Source organism: Dasypus novemcinctus, chromosome 1, assembly GCF_030445035.2.
Source record: "Dasypus novemcinctus isolate mDasNov1 chromosome 1, mDasNov1.1.hap2, whole genome shotgun sequence".
In the NCBI taxonomy this organism is placed as follows: domain Eukaryota; kingdom Metazoa; phylum Chordata; class Mammalia; order Cingulata; family Dasypodidae; genus Dasypus; species Dasypus novemcinctus.
Genome location: NC_080673.1, coordinates 17,934,781 through 17,955,412, shown reverse-complemented (window position 1 = coordinate 17,955,412; position 20,632 = coordinate 17,934,781). Strand labels below are relative to the sequence as shown.

At 37.3% G+C, this 20,632-nt stretch overlaps 1 protein-coding gene across 2 annotated transcripts in view; it reads left to right on the top strand.

The window, feature by feature from the left end:
• The first annotated feature begins 13,533 nt into the window (after positions 1 to 13,533).
• Positions 13,534 to 20,632, top strand: part of GALNTL6 (polypeptide N-acetylgalactosaminyltransferase like 6) — a 1,335,131-nt gene continuing 1,328,032 nt past the window's right edge. For both annotated transcript variants that reach the window (XM_058308264.2, XM_058308217.2), the window contains exons 1-2: positions 13,534 to 14,890; positions 15,283 to 15,594. In XM_058308264.2, the coding sequence (XP_058164247.1) occupies positions 15,457 to 15,594 (138 nt within the window). In that variant the 5' untranslated portion in view covers positions 13,534 to 14,890; positions 15,283 to 15,456. The remainder of the gene's footprint in view (positions 14,891 to 15,282; positions 15,595 to 20,632) is intronic.

Genomic DNA, 20,632 nt, shown 5'->3' with positions numbered 1-20,632 from the left:
GGGAGTCCCAGCAGGAGAAGAAGGAGAGAAAAGGGCAGAAGGAATAGTCAAAGAAATTGTGACATAGAACTTTCCAAATTTAGCCAAAGACATGAACATGCACATCCAAAAAGCTCAAAGAAAGAACACCAAACAAGATAAATATACCCTAACATATATCGATCACACTATCAAGTGCAAAGACAAAGAGAGAATTCTAAAAGCTGCAAGAGAAAAACAAAATTTTTTTTTGTTTTTTAATTTAATTTTATTTTTTAAATTTATTTCTATCCCCTTTCCCACCCCCTCCCCCAATTGTCTGCTCTCTGTGTTCATTCGCTATGTGTCCTTCTGTGACTGCTTGTATTCTTGTCAGCAGCATCCGGAATCTGTTTCTCATTTTGTTGCATCATCTTACTGCATCAGCGCTCCATGTGTGTGGTGCCATTCTTGGGAAGGCTGCACTTTTTTTGAGCTGGGCAGCTCTCCTTACGGGGTGCACTCCTTGCACTTGGGGCTCCCCTAAGTAGGGGACACCCCTGCGTGGCACGGTACCCCTTGCATGCATCAGCACTGTGTGTGGGTCAGCTCATCACATGTGTCAGGAGGCCCTGAGTTTGAACCTTGGACCTCGCATGTGGTATGCAGACACCCTATCCATTGGGCCAAATCCACTTCCCAAAAACAAAGTGTTGTATAAGGGAATCCCAATTAAATTAAGTGCTAATTTCTCATCAGAAATCATGAAGGCAAAAAGGCAGTGGATTGAAATACTTAAAGTGCTGAAGGAAAAAAACTGCCAGCCAAGAACTTTATATCCAGTGAGATTCTTTCTATAAAATGAGGGTGAGATTAAAATATTCTCAGATGGACAAAACCTGAGGGAGTTCATTACCATTATACCTGCGTTACAAGCAATGTTAAAGGGACTTCTTCAGACTGAAATGAAAGTCCACAAGATAGTGTTTCAAAGCAGTATAAAGAAATAAAGACCTATGGGAGGGTAACAATTTGGGTAATTGTAAATGTCAGTATTATTTTATAGTATTTTTTGGTATGTAACTCCATTTCTTCCTATAGGTGCTAAAATACAAATACATAAAAAGTCATGATAAAGCTATGTTTTGGGACAAAAATATAAGTAGTTAACAAGTACAAAAAAATGATGGGGACATAGAAGGATATAGGAAATGTATATGTGCATGTTGTTGAAGTTAAGTTGGTACCAAAGTAAATACAATTGTTATATATTTAGGCAATATAAAATGTAAACACAAAGAAAATGGATGAAAACTATATCCAGATATAAATGATAAGACACTCAATATGTTACATAAAAAGAAAGCAAATAATTATAAAAGTAGGCTTTAACAGAAGGGAGGGAGAAAAAATGTTTAAGACTTCCAAAGGCTAAGTAACAAAATGGCAAAAAAGGTTCTGTATTATCAGTAGTGTCTTTAAATGTAACTGGATTAAACTCTCCAATCAAAAGACAGATTGGCAGAATGGTAAGAAAGCATGACGTAACTATATACTGTCTGCAAGAGACTTATCTTAAAGTTAAAGATACAAGTAAGTTGAGGTTGAAAGGATAGATAAAAATATAGCATGCAAGCAGTCACTAAAAGAGAGCTGAAGGCTATACTAATATCAGATAAAATAGACCTCAGGTCAAAAACAGTTACTAAGGACAATGGTGGTTATTACATACTGATAAAGGGGAATATTCAACAGGAAGATGTAACATATAAAATAAATCTGTACCTAATAGCTGAGCCACAAAATAGATGAAGCAAATACTGACAGATTTGGAGGGAGATATTAACAGTCCTACTTAATGGTAGAGGACCTTAATACACCACTCTCAATAATGGACAGAACTTCTTGTAAGAAGACCAATAAGGAAGTACAGGACTAGAAAGATACACTAAATCAACTTGACCTAAAAGACACATACAGAACACTGCACCCAGTGGAAACAGAATACTCATTCTTCTTGAGTGCACATGATTCATTTTTCAGGATAGACTATATATTAGTTCACAGAAAAGTCTCAGTAAACTAAAAACTATTGAAATCATGCAAGGAGTATTCTCTGATCACAGTGAAATGAAGCTAGACAGAGGGAGAAATGCAAAATTCACAAATATGTGGAAATTAAGTAATGTACTCTTAAACAATCAATGGGTTAAACGAGGAATCCAAAACAAAATTTAGAACTATCTGGGAGGGATGAAAATGAATATACAAAATATCAGAACTTATGAGATGCTGTGAAGTGGAGATAAATGAAATAGAAAACAAATAGCAATAGAAAGAATCAATAACCCCAAAACTTGATTCTTTGAAAAGATCAGTAAAAATGGCACACCGTTAGCTAGACTTACAAAATGAGGGAGAGGATGAAACTGATGAAAATCATAAATGAAAAGGGGAACATTATTACCAATCTCACTGACATAAAAAGGACTATAAATGGATACTATGAACAACTCTATACCAGTAAATTAGATAACCTAGATGAATCAAATTCTTCAAAACACACATACTACCTATATTGACTCAATAAGAAATAGAAGATCTCAACAAACCAAGATGGAATCAGTAATCAAAAACTTCCCAGGGGAAGCGGACTTGACCCAGTGGTTAGGGCGTCTGTCTACCACATGGGAGGTCTGCCGTTCAAACCCCAGACCTCCTTGACCCGTGTGGAGCTGGCCCATGCGCAGTGCTGATGGCGTGCAAGGAGTGCCGTGCCACGCAGGGGTGTCCTCGCATAGCGGAGGCCCTCGTGCAAGGAGTGTGCTCCGTAAGGAGAGCTGCCCAGTGCCAAAGAAAGTGCAGCCTGCCCAGGAATGGCACCACACACACGGAGAGCTGACACAACAAGATGACACAACAAAAAGAAGCACAGATTTCCATGCCGCTGACAACAACAGAAACAGACAAAGAAGACGACGCAGCAAATAGACACAGAGAACAAACAACCGGGGTGGGGGGGTGGGGAAAGGGAGAGAAATAAAATAAATAAATAAATCTATTTAAAAAAAAAAAAAAACTTCCCAAGAAAGAAAAGGTGGTTTCCCAGGGAAATTCTACCAAACATTCCAAGAAGACGTAAAACCAATTCTGCTCAAACTAAAGCTGGATAAAGCTATCACAAGCAAAGATAACTACAGATGAATATCTCTATGAATATGGATGCAAAAATCCTCAAGAAAAATGGAAAATAACAGGTGTTGGAGAGGATATGGAGAAATGAGAGTGCTCATACATTATTGGTGGCAATGGAAAATGATGCACCTTGGCATTTCCTCAGAAAACTGACTATGGACCAGCATACCATATGCTACCATATGAACCAGCAATCCCACTACTGGGAACATACCCAAAGGAATTGAAAGCAGGGGCTCAAACAATTGCCAGAAGATGGAAGCAACCCAAATGTCCATCAACCAATGAACGTATAATCAAACGTGGTATATACATGCAGTGGACTACTATTCAACCATAGAAAGAATGAAGTCTTGATACATGCACCAACATGGATGGAACTTGAAGACATCATGTTGACTGAAATAAGCAAGACACAAAAGAAAAATATTGTACAATCTCACTGATTTGAAACAATTAGGATAAGCCAAGTCATGGAATCGGAATCTAGAATACAGGTTACCAGAATGGGGATAGGGAATGGAAAGTTAAGGCTTAAAATGCACAGAGCTCCTATTTGGAATGATGGAAATGTTTTGGTAATAGATGGTGGTGATGGTAGCACAATATTGTGAATGCAATTAGCAGTACTGAGACATATATATGAATAGGGTTAAAGGGAATAATGTTAGATTGTACATATGGTAACTGAATACATGGAACTACACTACACAAGCAGTGAGCCATAAGTTAAAACATGAACTTTAATTACTAGGACAATTATTTAAAAAATACGCTGTCATCAATTTTAAAAGATGCTCCACACTGATACAAGGTATTGGTAAGATGGTATATGGGAATCCTGTATTTTATGTCTGGTTGTTCTGTAAGCCCAAAACTTCTCAAATAAAATTTTTAAAAATGTTTATAAAAATGGAAACTTGAAATAAGAAAGTAAGAATATTGGGGAAATGGCCATGCAATCAACTATTGATTTATTTATTATACTGATGGCAATATATGAGATTTTAATATTATAGACTTAATATTAAGGAGATTTTGTTTCAACGTTTTGGCATTAAAGGCAATCATTACAGCTTTTGAATATATTGTTTTTATTCCTCCCCAAGTAATACTTTCCATAAAGTATGTTATCAATGTTAATTAAACAGGGACCATAAAAAGTCCTTAAGTCATTTTTAGAGAAAGTTCTCAAAGTAGTTTCTTGCTACTATTTAATATACGTTTGCAGTCTGAAGAAAATACTGTAGTTATAGAATGTAAAAGATGAGTACAGAAAAAAAAATGATTCTACACATTCTGAGCTACGTACGTCATAGGTAGAAACAGATTTAGACACTGAGACTTTAATACAGGAGGTTTAATTGGAAGTTATATAGGAACAGCATCAGTAAGGAGTAAGAGAAGGATGACTGGGCAGAGGGAGAGTTTGAACTCCGTTGCAGCTGTAACAGATTTCAGTTACTATGAGAGGCTCTAGAACTGTGGCAGCCCTTTGAAGTTAGTCCTATTGAGGCAAGAAAGCCAGGCCTTTGTTCTATTTTAACACTTAACCATTGTTTAAAAGCTACTTTCCTCCTTGGGAGGGGAAATGGTGGTAGTGGGAGTACATAATCATCAGGAGACAGCTTCCTCTGGCCAAGGAAATTCCCAGAGAGGTGTTAACTGTAGGCCTTCAGCAGCCAACACTCCTGGCAGTTGGAGAAATAAGAGTCTCCGTCCAAAGTGGGATCTGGGTGGCATACCCATTCCCTCAAACAGTAAGCTCACCTCATCTACAAAAAGCTCCTTGTATTATACTGTCTGCCAATTTATGTATTCTGAGTGGCAGGACTGCTTGAACTATCATCTATACATTTTCATACTCTAGTCCTATCCTGTACCCCATTTAAAGCTATCAACATTCCTTGTCACTCAGTACTTGTTGGATAAGTATTCCCAAATGGGAAATGCTATCTCCAAAATCTAGGGAAGTCTACCAGGCATTGAGCTTCCTTTTTTAGTGGTAGGAGATTTGAGATCTAATAATTTGCTATTAAATGTACCCTGGTATTCCCAGAAGACTAAATCCCTAAACACCTCACTAGTAATTGCAGGTACCTGAATTTATACAAGGTTTGTTTTTGTTTTTTTTTCTGGAGCACATGAGTCTTACAGTATTTGCTAACTATTTGCTCATCCAGATCAATTACATGATGTTATTGCTACAGTCAATGGACCAGGAAATCTGGTGGGACAGTTTACTGTGGACTATACTATCACAGAGCAAGAGAAACTTAAGGTCGCCCTGAAGCAAGAATATAAATTTAACCTATTCTACTTCCCATGAGAATGTGAACTGCTTCTAGTACTTTTCTTCCTGACAGGGATGGAAAAGAAACATTTACCAGACAAATGGTCACTTTTGTTCTAGAATATTTCCTTTCATCTGTTCGAAAAATATAACCTAATCTCCTCCCAGACATAATTAAAAGATACTGAAAATGTTATCAAATAAATTACATAGACTTTATAGGTCATCTTTACTAAACAGATCAGCATCAAATATTGGCACTGCTGTCATATGGGAAATAGATTAAAATGATACTGGGTGGGCTCTAGGCACAGAACCAGGTCCCATTTACAAGGTGATGGATTTTATTCCAATATAATGAACAATGCTGTAACTACTTTGTGCAAAGATGGAATGGGTTATTTGGGAAGTAAAGCATTCCCTGATATCGTAAGTCTTTTAACAAAAGCTTGACAACTTTTTGAGCAAGTAGTTAGAGTACAAGCTGCAGAATGATATTTTGAGTAATTGATTTTTGAGAATGTTTCCAACACTGAGATTATGTAAGTCTAATATATTCTTTACAGGCACTGATAATGTTGAGATGTTCATTCATTCATATATACATTCATTCATAAAATATTTATTGAGCATTTATAATAGCTTGGGTTGAGATATTTTCTTGGCTTTGATTCCCTGAATTATTATAATAAAAATTATCCATCATTTGGGAAATTTATCATATTTTTCAGCACCAAAGAGACTGTGGACTTTCAGCGTTAATGGGTAGACAAACATGTTTGCATTCATGTAACAAATTTAGTATTTTAAATATATTTTTCAATTTCATCACATAAGATAAAGAGGTAGTCATGAATAAAACTCCATAAATCTAAAATACTAGTGAAAACTGGTTAATGAAAAGTGTTCTGTTTTTAACTTGGTAGGTTCTGATAATGACAAGATTTAAGGCGGGCATGTTTTGGTGCACAATGAGAACAATTTTTAGTATCTATTTGCAGCCTGCACTTACCAGTTTTATGACAGAATTGTGCTGTGTTGGCATCCTTCATGAATTACAACAGACAAATCCAGTCTTTGTATTCACATAAGCAATTCCCAATGAAGCACCAGACAAAAAAAGTAGTCCTCAAAGCCTGTATCAGCAAGAAAACATAAGATACACTTATAAACACTCTCTACTACCATGTCAAAAGCTTCTCTAGTGAAACTAATTTTGAAATTTGATTGAAAGAATGGGAAAACTTTATTAGGTCTCACCCAAGCATATTATAGAAAGTTTTGAATTAATCAGGATCATATCTACTTTGCAAACACTAATTTCAGCATCCTATTTTATTTTCATATAGTGAGTTCACATGTTAAAATCAGAGATGCACTCAAATCTCAGACTTCTCAGACAATAGTTGAGTGATTTTTGTAAGTTTGTTAATCTCTTTGAGCTTTGTTTGGCTGCCTTATCTATAAAACGGGGATAATTCTAACTGAAAATAGAGATAGTACAAAGGTTTTAAAGGACTGAATTAGATAATGAATGTAAAATGCTTACTAATTTGACACATTAGCACTTCTTAACAGTGTTATCCCTAGTATAACTGATGATACAATATTAGTAATAACAATAATGTTATTATTACTATAATTTAAGATTACTTATTTACTAGTATACTAAAAAGTTCCTGGCCTTGATCAGGACATGTTGGAGTTTAGTCTAAGACAAATGCCAATAACAGATTTGATTTAGGAAATCTCCTCTCTGGTTTTAGAGGTAAATTGATGATTAAATTAAATGCAATCCCCACTGGGTTTTACCAAAGAAAGAGAAATGTCAACCTAAGTGATTAACTAATGACTATGATCCCATATTAGCTTTTCTGGTTCTATTCTGCCTAGGTAAATGAAGCTTACTGTTTGGAATATTGATAACATCTCAAAGCACCTTTATCTATATGCTTGCCTTGTTTAGATCATCACAAAAACCCTTGAAATAGGTAGGTAAATTTTCCAAAACTTTAAAAGATGACACTCAGGTTAGGGTTAAATATCTGTCCAAAGTCATTCCAGTAGTAAGTGATGCAAATGGATTTGAACATAGACTTTCCTTTGTTCTTACACTTTTCACTACCTCTGTGATGACTGCACACAATCTTTCAGAGTTTCTCAAAGGGAAAATCTCAGAAGATGTATTTACTTGTCTGGAGGTGAAATTGCCAATCCCAACTAATATGGTTGCAAATAATTTAGGATACCAGAATTGACGATGTTATTCATAGGCATATCAGATCTAATTAGATGAATCCTCTATTATTTTGAGAGTTTGTTGTTTTGTTGCTGTTTTTATAGCTAGGAATAATCAGAACTGAAATGTTTAGATAGACTCACATAATGAATACGGGAACAGTGAAAGATGAATGTTAAATAGAACTTGGTAGACATATAGAGTTATGATTTTATAAAGGAGTTAAAGACGCACTGCATGTGAATTTTGCTTCTGCCATTTGTAGTTAGTCTCTCTTTCTCTCCCTCACACTCCCACCAACACATTAATACCTCTATCGCAAATGAAGAGCTCTTTCTTTCATTTGATAAAATGGCATTTTAAGAATATTTTGGGTGTTGGGGATTAAATCATGTCCCCCATGAAAGGTACGTTGAGGGAAGGAGATACGGCTCAAGCAATTGGGCTCCCATTTACCATATGGGAGGTTCCCAGGGTCTCCCGGTGAAGGCGAGCTGGCCCACGCCATAAGCTGATGCAACAAGATGATGCAACTAAGAAGAGCCACAGAGGAAAAAGACAATGAGAGACACAACAAACCAGGGAACTGAGGTGGCTCAAGCGATTGAATGCCTCCTTCCCCATTGGAGGGATTGGTTCTTGGTGCCTCCTAAAGAGAAGACAAGAAGAGAAGATAAGCAGGCACAGAACGTGCTGTGACTGGGCACAGAGAGCAGACAGCGAGTGCAAGCAGCAAGGCGCAGGGGCATAAATAAAATAAAATAAATCTTAAAAAAAAAAGGTATGTTAGGTCCCAAATCCTGGTCCTGAGGTTGTGAACACCTTTGTAAACAGGACTCCTGAAGATGTTAGTTACGGTGTGCCCAGGCTGAATGAGGTTGCTTGAAGTCCTTATAAGTAAAGAAAATTGGATAACCAGAAGAGAAGCGTCAGGGAATAGCAAGAAGCTGGAAGTCAAAAGAACCCAGAGGAGAGAGGAGAAGACAGGGCCATGAGCATTGGAAAAGCCAAGGATACAGGAGCCCTGGCAGCCCGCCCAGAGGGCCACAGTCTTCTGGGAGAAGGTATTGCCTTGCTGACAACCTCAGTTTAAGGCTTCTCCTAATCTCAAAGCCATGAGCCATTAAATTCCCATTGTTTAAGCCCACCCATTGCCTGGTATTTGTTTCAACATCCGGAAACTGTGATAAGGGGATATAGGTTAGATTTTTTCCTACACTTTCATACTGATTCTAGTTTCAGATATTTAAATTGCATTCTCAAATACCTCCAGAACATAAAAAAAAATTAAATTTTGAGTTTGCTTGGATAATAATAATCAATATTATTGCTTGGATATTAATAATCAATATTAATAATAATAATAAACATAATCAAGCACAGTTTGGGGAAGAATAGTTTCTCAATAAAATTTGTTGAGCACATAAATGAGTGGATAAGCACCAACCCTGAAGTTAGTCAAACAGCTGTGGAGGCAAGGATGGCTACCCAATGACTTTGCACTTTGCATCTTTATTTTTTATGTTCCTATTAAAAGCATGAGAAGTTTATATACAGTGAGTCTAAAACCCTTTGTCTTAGTTTAACAATAAGGAATAAAATAATTTAAATTCTCAGAAACTAGTAATGTTCAGAATCTTTTCATTTTCTTTTGATAATTGTCTTCAGATATAAATGCGCTTGTGTAGCACAAAATTAAATACATCCCTTGCTTTGGTCCTTAAGTGCTTAACATAATTATGTTAATTAGAACTTTGTATCAGATTTTCTGTAAGGATCATTCTTTCTAGAGTCTGAATTGACACTCTTGGTTGCACTTGATGCCAACTTTTCTACTTCCTAATAGGATAAGGAAATTTTGCAATTTTAAATCCAGTGATGATTTTCCCATCCTTATCTCTTTTTTTTTTTTGAATTAACAACCTCATTTCATTCAACTGAGCACTATCCTCTTTGAGGCAGTCTTCTTTTCTATTCTTTTTTTTTCTCATTTGGCTTTCTTGCTTTTCCTCAATCCACATTTCTTAATGTATTTTTCAGATTTTCCCTCATCTTCCCAATCTTCCAATATTGTGGTGTCTTTGTTCTATTACCTCTCTGTACTCTCCCCCTTGGGAATCTCATTCCATCTAATACTTTATTCTTATGATTTGTAAATTTATATCACTAATCTAGGTTCTATGCTCCCCCCTCTTAAATTCCAGACTTTTATATCAGATGCCTTTTCAGCATTCCCACTATGAGCCACATCAATTCCCTAAGTTCAAACCAAAGCCTCAAACCTGTTTCTCCCAAAATCTTCCTATCTCAGGAAAAGATACATCAGTCTTGCAAGTGCTTACGCCCAAAACTTGGGAATATTTTGAGCCCTTTCTTTTTCTCATATCCCGCATGGAATCCAACATATTCAAGGCAGTTTTATGGTCAGGGTATATTTCGAGTCAAACCTCTTTTCCTCATCTCCGCTGCTATCACCTTGATGCAAGATGCCAGCATGTCTGGATGACAGCACCTGGTCTGTGTGTCCTTCCTTTCTACATTAGTCTATTACAACACAGCAGCCAGAATGACCTGATTAAAAATTAAGTAAAAATCATATTAGTCCTTGCTCAAATCTCTGTAATGGCTTCCCATGAAGGACTAAAATCCAAGGTCTCTACAATGAACTGCATAATCTGATCTGACTCCCACTCCATGACCCGACCACTTAACCTCCATTATTTCTCTCCTCACTGCACTCTGCCTAGTCCCACTGGCCACTTCGCTGCTCTTGGACTCTCCAGACAACCCCCATGTCAAAGGTCGTTCCTCCAACCTGGAATTCTATTTCTCAAGATATTCAGTGTGCACCTCCTTTATTCCTTCAGACATTTGTTAAACGTTATCTTCTTGATGAAGTCTTCCTTATTTTATTTGAAATCACACTAATCTACCTCCTGACATACATGATCTATTTCTCATCCTTGCCTTATTTTTTAGTCATCAGGCTATGCAGTTGACTTATTTTTGTTTTTGATTGTCTGAAGACAGGGAGTTTTGCCTATGGTGGTCATTAGTGTATCTCCAGTGCCTTAAACAGTATCTGGTCCATATAAGGTAGTTGATAAATATCACTTGGGTTGTATCTTTTTTTATTTTCATTATGGCATTTTTTTGTTGTGTTATTGTGGAAAATATTTCTCCCTTAAATGTAATATTAATTTTATTGCCATGTCGTCATCTTTCTAAAAATAACTTGGAGTTTTCTTTAAAAGAATTGGACAGAGTTAACTTATTCAACACAAACATATAAAGGCAAAATACATACTAAACATTTTTAAAGTGTGTAAAAATCAAATCTGAGCTAGAAAACTGATATGTAGTTTAATATAAATTACAATCACTCAAATAAAATATAATTATATTTACATAACATGTAAAATATAAAAGCATATTTGATTACATAATTTTATCCCCAGCACAGCTTTCTTTTTACAATTAAAAAAAAAAAAGGCATAACAAAATATACTAGAGCAGAGAAGCTGCTAGGTTTTAAAACTAGACTAATCTCTCCCCCAAACTTAACTTTTTTTCTGCTCCGTTAATCTTCTTTTAAAGGTAAAGTTTGAATGACAAAAAGAAAGAGAATTAGTATCATTTGTCAGAAAAAATATAACTGTAAGATTTCAGGAAAATGTGACATAGCAGTTAAGACCGTGGAATCTGAAGCCAAAATGTCTGGGTTTAAATTTCTGCCATAGCATTTACCAGGTGCCTCAGTTTTCTAATCTATTAAATAGATACTAATAGAACTTATCAGAATTCTTTTGAAAATTAAATGAATTTAATGTTTAAGAAGGGCTTAAATAAGTGCCTGGCATATATAAGTATAACATAAGTATTTGATAATTAAATAAAGAAAATATATTAGAATCAGGAAGATTTTCTGTCAGAAAAGGGAAAACAATATTTAGCAGTAAAGTGAATTCTTAAGAATTCAAACCCCATAACTTGTCCAGTTAGAAAATACTTAGGTCAAGTAGAAATAACTTCCTCCTTCTCTTTTAGCACTTCTGACATTTTAATTCTACCACGTTTGAGTGTGAACACCTTTTAACTAACTTATGATGTAAAGAATGTTCATTTCTGTATTATCTGCTGAATGGCACCTGCACATACAATAGAAATCACCACTTTCAAGAAGTTGGTGGTGGGGCTTAAACCTGGCACAATTTAAAGTTGGTACTTTAAAGTTGGTACAAACTACTCAAACTCAGTTGCTTTTGTGTTGCATTTTCAGTAAGACACTAAATTATTCAGGGTCACAGATATTGATCTATAATCTTGACATGTATCCCCATAGATGTTAGTACATCACTAGGCATGTGATTACCTAAGGTTGTCAATGAATCACAAGGGAATAGAGGTTAGAGGCTTGAAGAGGGGTGGAAAGGGGTATTTTCATTTAATACAATTTTAAAGATATAATAAAGATTTTGATTAAAACAATATTAATCAATATAAAAGAGCATAGCCATGTTTAATAGAAATAATTATAACTATATTAGCATTTAACTGAATTATCTGAATAATAGAATTGTCATTTAGAGTTTTATGTTTGTAAACACAACTTAAAAGTATCCATTTTATTTGATTAGAAGTATTATCTTTTGCTAATTTACATGTAGAATTGTAAAAGAAAACCAGATTGAAGGGAAATTAAGCTCTAAATAACTAAAAAAAATTTTTTAACAGATAGAAGTGAAAGTGATAGCTTAGAGCTACACTCTACAGATAAGAGTGAATATAAGAATTTTCTCCTTCCAGTTTCTACCAGGTATACCACACGTGTTTGATGAGGGAAGAAATAGTTATTATACCCCTTCAGGTTAACTAATCATGTTCTCTGATGGACACAGTATGCAAGAACAATCCTGGATTTAGCAAATGGAATGATAATAAATCTACTCTTGATACAGGACTTCCCCCTCCCCCCTCCAAGTATGAAGAAATTTGTATTACTTAAAATTGGAGGGATTTTAATCTTTTAAATTACACATGCGTTTTTGAGCCCTTATTTGTTAAATTGTTAGTAACTTCACCCATAACACAGCATAAAGCCCATATATTTAAATAATTCTCCAATTTCCTTTCCTTGGTGATCAACCATGCCAGCAAGAATCTCCCTGCTATGTTGCTTCCTGAAATCATACGTGTCTGTTTCACAACTGTGCTCGCTCAAAAAGAAAAAAACGAGGTTAGGAAGTAATGCAGAATAAAAAAAGCCATACTGTATACGTGTCAGAGGCGGGGTGGGATGGGGTTTGAGGATTAAGTCCAGTGTTTTCAAGATTCTAAAGTTTAACTTGCATAAATTTAAAATGTAGCCGGTTTATACATAAAAAGGGCATATTCAAAACATTTACTGTTTTTTTTACACTATGCTTTGAAATGCAAATGATTTACAGAAATAAATATTACAAAAAAAAGCTTTATTCATGCATACAGTCGACAAATATTGTCCAAATATGGTTTTAAATTACACATTGAAAAGAAAGGCATAAGGCTTCACAGTCTTTCTCAAGTAAGACAGGGAGAAGAATAGAAGTGGGAGGGAGAGGAGCGGGAGAGAAGGAGGGAGGGAGAGAAAAGAGGGACGAGGGAAGGTAGAGAGAAAAATGCCTTACGAGGACCTACAGAATCACCTATCCCAAGCATGTGGGCATCATCTCCAGGTTTTAACAAAGAGGTGACCATGGCGTTTCTTTTTGCATCTAGACAGGCTGATAGAACCTGCGCTTGCACGCATGTCTGTCGCCGCAAGTCCCCATTCCTTCTTGACTTATGAGCTCCCGATCCCCCAAGGCCCGGGATTCTAGGCACTCGGTGAGGCTACCGAGGGCGCAAGTGTCCGCAGACAAGGGTGACGGTGTATCCTTACGTTGTGGGGAGGATTTCCCATCAGCCAGACTCATCTCGAGCCCCACATTTCCGGGGCATCTTGGAAGTACTGTGCGAGGGGAAGAGAGGGACAGGCAGCCCTTCCAGGGAGCAGCAGCGCGGAGCGCGGGCGTGCGGGGCGGGGGAGGAGTGGCGTGGCTCTGGCTGCGCTCAGCTGGGGCCCCGGGGTTGGCAGACCCGGGGAGAGCCTCCCTGGGTCTCCGCGGTGTCGCTCCAGCAGCTGCAGCCTGAAGCTTCTGAGCCTCAGCCCCGCCCGGCTCGGGATTCTCTTCCTCCTCTTGCCCCTCCACGTACCTGGCCCCAGCGGCGGGACCCCGCCCCGGGGAACCCTTCTCGGCGGGTCGGCCCGGCTGGGGTCGCCTCCGGCGGCCGCCGCGCCCAGGCTCACCGCGCGCGCGAAGTCTCCATGGAGGACTCCGAGGGCGGCCCGCGGGCAGCCGGCGCTCTTTCCTCCGGGATCTCGGGTCTGGCGCCTTTTGGGTGAGATGGGGTGGGGGGAGCCGGTATCCCTGCGGGTGTCAGGGTGCCCCGAAAAGCCTTGACTGGGAAAAAGAGGGTCCTCCGCCGAGGCGTCTTCCCCCGCGCGTCCCCGCGGGCTGGGTTTTGTTTTTCTAGGATCTGGCAGCGGGGAGGGATTCCGAGCGCCCTCCCCGCCCCCGGCGGTCTTCCCTCCCCTTCGGGGCCGTCCGCTCCCGCACGTGGTAGACCCGGGCTCCCCTCTACGCCCCGGGCAGGCGAAAGGCGACGGCGAGAGGACCGCCGGGGAGAAGGCGCCGCGCAGTCTCGCCTTCCGCGGCTCCTCCGGGCGCCGTCACCCACTTCCCCGCGCAGCCCGGACTCGCTTTCGTCACCCTCTTTTCCTGCACGAGAGAGGAGGTTTACAGCAGCGCCCGTTAGGTGCTCGTGATGTTTCTCTGGGCTCGTTCAGTTTCCGGAAAAGCATGGTGACATGAAGCGCCGAGCGTGAGAGCGTCGCGAGGGGAAGGGGAAGAGACTGATGGGCAGCGCGCTCACCTCGCCCAGGATCGCATTCCGAGCACTGCGCGACCTGGGCACGGCGCGGCGCCTCCGCTTCCAGGCTGGAGCCCGCGGACGTCTGTAGCCTCCTGGCCACCGGCTTCCTGGACGCGGAGCCGCGGACTGGGGAGCCGCGTTTGGACCGCGTGTGAGGATACAGGAGTTGGTGGAGCGCTGATCCCGGGTCTCTGGATTCCCGTGCAGCCCGCGGGCACACTGGCTCCGGAGGGAGTGGGACTTAAGTTCAGGTGAGTTATTCCAAAGGGAGCACGGGAGGAAATGCTCAGGGCAGACTAGGAGGGTGATGTTGCAATGTCAGAAGCTTTTCCTCCAGACGCTCGACCGGATTGAGCCACTGTCCCACTTGGTCCTGTCTCCTAATCCATTCCTCCCCAACCCAGCCCTCCCACTCTAAGTGGGGGCGGTTACTCCCCCGTTTCCTTAAGGATCTGGCATGCTAATGACTTCCCCATAACTTACGATTAGTCTATGAAACGATAATATTTACTCCAATGCTTTACATTAATGCAGGTCGATATGCTTAATGATTTCCTCAGACAAGTCATTTACTTCTAAGCCAATAGATAATGCCTTCGTCATAGTTTTCTGGGGGGAAAGTAACTGCGCGTTTGTTCTGCAGATGGCCAACTCCCTCTGAATCCTGCAGATTGGTGCTGAGAGCGCAACAAAAGTTTGTAGCTTCTCCTCAGTTTCTGGTGCTTCTCAGGGCAGAGAAAAAGGACTTTGGCATTAAACACAAGGAAGCAGTCAGGGAACCATCTCCTTTAACTTTTCTTCTCTGTTACCATTTGCAATGAAGAGGAAACAAAAGAGATTTCTGCAGATGACTTTGTTGTTCATGGTGGCTTTAATTTTCCTGCCCAACATTGGTCTCTGGTCTTTGTACAAGGATAAGCACCTGGTGAAATCTACGGAGCCCGGGGAGCAGCAGGTAAGTACCACCCACAGAGAGAGCACTGGAAGATGGGTAAGGAATGCACCTGCTGGGACACGAGGAAGCAGGTGGGGGAGAGCTTTGGGTTTCCTGCCAGGTCTTCCCAGAGCTGACATTAAAAGGCTCTGCAGACTCTGGGGTTTAAGTTGTTTTAAAATTGCAATCAATAACATGATGAAATGTAAAATAAAGTAGAAAAGAAGCATGAGAGTTCAAGAGGAAGAGACCATAACCTTTCTTAATTGGGCTTAAGTTGATAGAGGCTTGAAGTGAATGAAAGTTAGCTATGTTTATTTGTGGTATGTGGGAATGGGTTTAGTACAAGTTCAATCAGAGGGATATGTTTGTTTTTTTAAATATTATTTTGTTTCCTATATTAAAGTGAATTAAACCAATTCAATCATTGAAATTGTGACCTTGTTCTCAAAAATCAAGGTGTAGTTTCCTATATATTAGTAATAATTTTTGCTTAGTATCAACTTTTTATCCTGTGGAAACTTATTGTCTCTTCTCTCCTGTTGTTATGGTGGTGTGATGGGGTAGCAGGCAGTTATTAAGAATAGCCGTTCAGTTTGGTTCCCAGTTGCTAAAAGCTTTCTTCATAGTGGAAACATATAGTATATATTTTTTCTTTAGTCAGTATGTAATCCATTGGTTTGTGTATCACTAATAACTTCACATGGGTCAAGTCAAAATAACTGTTCTTAGCAAACAATAATGTAAAATATCCTTAAAAAATTATTGATTAAGTTGAATATCAAATTGTTGAGCTCAGTTTATTAATAAATAAAGCAGCTTGTGTAATTAAACTTTTAACAGTAAAATGCAGCTTTCTTCATGATATTGATATAATGCTTTTTCAGTTAGTGTTATTGCATCACCTTGGTATAATAATATTCTTAATTTCATAGGTCAGCACACATGTACCCTATTTACCTTCTGCACATAATAAGTATTTCATTTCTGGACAACAGCAATATATATTAATGAGAATTAAATGTTTGTTTTTATTTAAAAGTTCAGTTTTCTTTTTACCCAATGAGGAGTGCTTGTGAATTATGTCGGGACAAGCTGCTTTTTCATTATGATAAGAAGACATTACCAGACTCTAAACTTGAAGATAACTAGTTGCTTACGGGTTTTTAATGGATTGGAATTTTGAGGACAAATGTTGGCAAAATTTCCTTTAGTTTATAATCTCTGTCATGATTTCTAATAGGAATGTAACTTTGATTTGAAGTATATTCTTTTTTGTCATTCCAGTGAAGTAAGAAGATTGGTACTTGGGATATAAAATAATTTTTCCTATGTAGATCACTCTGATCCTTGATATAAAATATGAATCTATTACTATTACTCGTCATTTCATTGGTGATAGAATAACAAAAGCTAAGTTATTTTTTCCTGAATTTTGCTAATTCAGTTAACAATAACCCTCTCAAGTATTTGCTGGTATAGCTAACAGGAAACAATAATGAACCTTATTAAATGAGAACTTTAAAACTTTCACACTGGCCCTCTTGATTTTGACCCTTAATGAGAAATTTGACTAAAAACATAAAATAAAATGTGATAATTCAATTCTCTGACTTGTTAAAATCTCCATAATAATTCCCATGTTGCTGGTTCTCCTGCTATGCAAATGAGACTTAATATTGGGTAATAAATTACTGTGTAGGAAAGGCATGAGGTGGCAAGAGAAGGAGTTGTTTATCAAAGTTTCTTATACATCAAAGAGATGGATGGCTTGTGACATTCTAGTTTAGTAATCTTTCTGAAACCAAGAAATGAAGAAAAGATGGTGAAATGCCATAAAATGAATGCAAATCATGTGCTTTACTATTTTGTACTTAAATAATGATTTTAAAACTAAACTTTCTTAAAGATAAAAAATGAAATTTATATGGTAGGTACTGAAAGATAGAAAAACTTAAAATTGTTTTATTCCATTATTAAATAAAGTTGTAAAGAAAATTAGAATATATTATCATTATGTAAGTTTTAGATAAATAAGAGGTAAGTCATAACTAATAATGATTAATTCACATGCTTAATATCATTATGTAATATTTTACTGATCTATCTATATGTTAATAAGTCAGCAAAATGTATGCTTTCAATTGAATCATTTAATCTGACAGTTGGTTAATATGTTATTGTAAGAAGACCTTTTCATGGTTAATTGCTAATTGTTCTTCAAAAGCCTTTTTTTTTACTATATTTATCTTTAAGTTGTAAAATGCTGAGGGTAAGAATAATGTGCTGACTGAAGCATTGACAGCAGTAAGTACTGAGGCTGTTCAGAACTAGCCACGTGCCCAAATAAGCGGTCTATTTTTAACAGCAGTCGTGTATAAAACAGTGGTTTTGGTTCTAAGGGTGGTATGGCTATGGTCACAGGAGTTGAAAAAGCTTTATTGCTTTAAATAATTGAATTATTACAGTGTGTTAGAGAGAAATAATTTAATTTATTAAAATTCAAATTCATGGGATAGCTAATACTTTTAAAGTATTCTTTGTTGTTAACTAGAGTATGTCACTGATAGTTTGTTAATCAGTGTAATTTATGCTTACAATCCAATAAAATAAATTCATAGGGAGCCAAAACAGAAAACACTTTTATGGAAACTGTTGTGTGTTAATTTTCATTCATTTTAGTATTTAACACATTTTCCCCTCAGGTCTTCTATACTTATACATATTCATTGTTTGTATTTACTGTAGTTTCACACTAAAAGTAGCATTTATGACATTTCCTCATCATTTACACATTTGGCCCTCTCTTAGGCAGAAGAGAAAAAAATGAAATAAAAATTCTGAAATAATTTATCTAGAAGTTTTCTTTTCTTCTTTACAACACAAAGAAGATTGATGACACAGGGCTATTGTAAGTTTATTTGATTGCTTGGACTTTGCAAAATTGAAATAAAAATTGAAATAACTATTAAGGTTTTCATATTTTTCAGGTTTTCTAAAAGCTTTAGTTTTTGTTTAGATGTTGTCTATCATAATTGTCATTTTTTTTCACTTGACTTAAATTTGTGTTATTTTTGTTGTTAATTGAGATGCTGTAAAGATTTCCCTGAAGTTATTAAGAAATATAAGTATATTAAAAAGAGTCTACTGATAATGGATATGACTTTTAACTGGAACTGATTTCACATCTGTCTGTTGCATAGTAATTCTTAATTTCATTTTTCTTTTTAAATATTTGAATTGTCACTCTTCTCTGGTTTTGGCTATACTTGAATTAAAGCGCAGTTACTCGTTTAGGTCTTACTTGAATTGTACATTATGATGATACATAGAAAAATGCGGTATTTTAGAGACAAACTAGTACTTCAACATTATTATAGCTTTCTTCCTAGTCATATGTTCAGATATACACAGTAAATAAAAACTACCCACAAACCCATTCTCTTCCTTACATACCTTGGATAGTTTAACCAAAACCAGAATTGCAGCCATAATACTAGTTTAGCAAATAAGTTGCAAATAATATTAGCTTAAGAACTCATTCAAGAATCTTGAGAATATGAAAAGAATGTGTTGCAATTTTTGAAATAAAAATAAGGATCAAAATTCCAGAATTTTAAATCAGATATTTTCAGAATTATTCAGAAACATTTCAGCAACTTATCTTTGGCTGAAGTTTTACATAAAAACTACTAGGCACACAAGTCACTTTGAAACTGTGTAACTTTTTTTATTTCTTTGTACTTCAAAATCTCATTTATGAAATATGTTTACCACATAACAACATGCCCAAAGTTGAGAGAACATGCCTCAACTTTGTGATATTGTGAGGTAATATTTTGGTTTTAGACAGCTCCACATATAAACTGTATTTGACAGAGGAAAGACTTACCTCTATTAAAAAAAAAAATCTCTGGTGAAAGAGATTCCTCAGCATCTTGTTCAGCTGTTCTTGTGTTAGCCACCCTTTTGGGGAATTTTTCCTTTTGGCTAATAGCATTCTGTACATTTAAAAATTGTTTTGTGATGTGAAAACGTCAGATAATTAGTACCCAGATATGTAAACAGCCTCATGCTTTTCTTCATTATGCTGATGACTAAAGCTGTAAAGAGCTTCTGTGTTCATGTTCTTTACCCAGGTAACACTGGAAAGATAATAGAAGAACCAAGTGCGAGAGAAAAAAAAATTACGACTTTTCTCTCTTCCTGTACTCAGGATGATACATTCACACTGGATATGAAATAATGCTTTCGTTTGAACCAGACTGTTCTTAGTTGGCTATGATGTAGGTTTTAAATTAGGGTTTTAAAGGACCTTTACTTGAATTTATGGAAAATCCATCCAGAATCACTACAGAATTGCACCACACAGACCACTGTAACAACTTTCTTAATTATTTTCTGTGACCTAGTAGGTTCCTACATGATTAGTTCATCATGCTGCCCTATGGGAGGCAGAGTGTGAAATACAGTCTTCTGTTCATAATCTGTTAAAAAATGAGGTAAAGTTTCCTTTCCTGCTCATTGCTGAGTGGGACAGCTGTGCTGAATCCATTAGCTTCCTATAATGTTTTTCTCCTCTAAAATAAGCCAAATCCAGGTTGGAATAGTTTGGGAAAGGGTAAGAAAGATGGGTGCTTTAAATGGTGTGGAGAAAAGGATTGGATCGATAATTATTATTTTTTAAATTTTGTCAAGAGTAGCCACAATAACCTTTAAGGAAGTTTGCAACTCTGTATGTCTCTCTTTGGATCCTTCTTATAGAGATGAAAGCCAGTTAAGAGACAGTAAGAATAACCTTAAAGAAAGGAATAAAAATAAAAACAGGGGAAAGGCCTTATGCAGTCTAAGTGGCATATAGAAACAAATTTGAATGTTTTTGGCCCACATCACTCATATTTCTTGCTTGTAGTAAAGAGGTGAGTACCAGTACTTTAAACCATCTGACAGGACCTTGTTGTTCTCTAATGTTTACTTATGTGCTTACAAAGGTACCATTATGGACTCAAAGGTGCAAATGTGGAGAGAATTAATAGATTCTAAACCTAACATTAAAGGT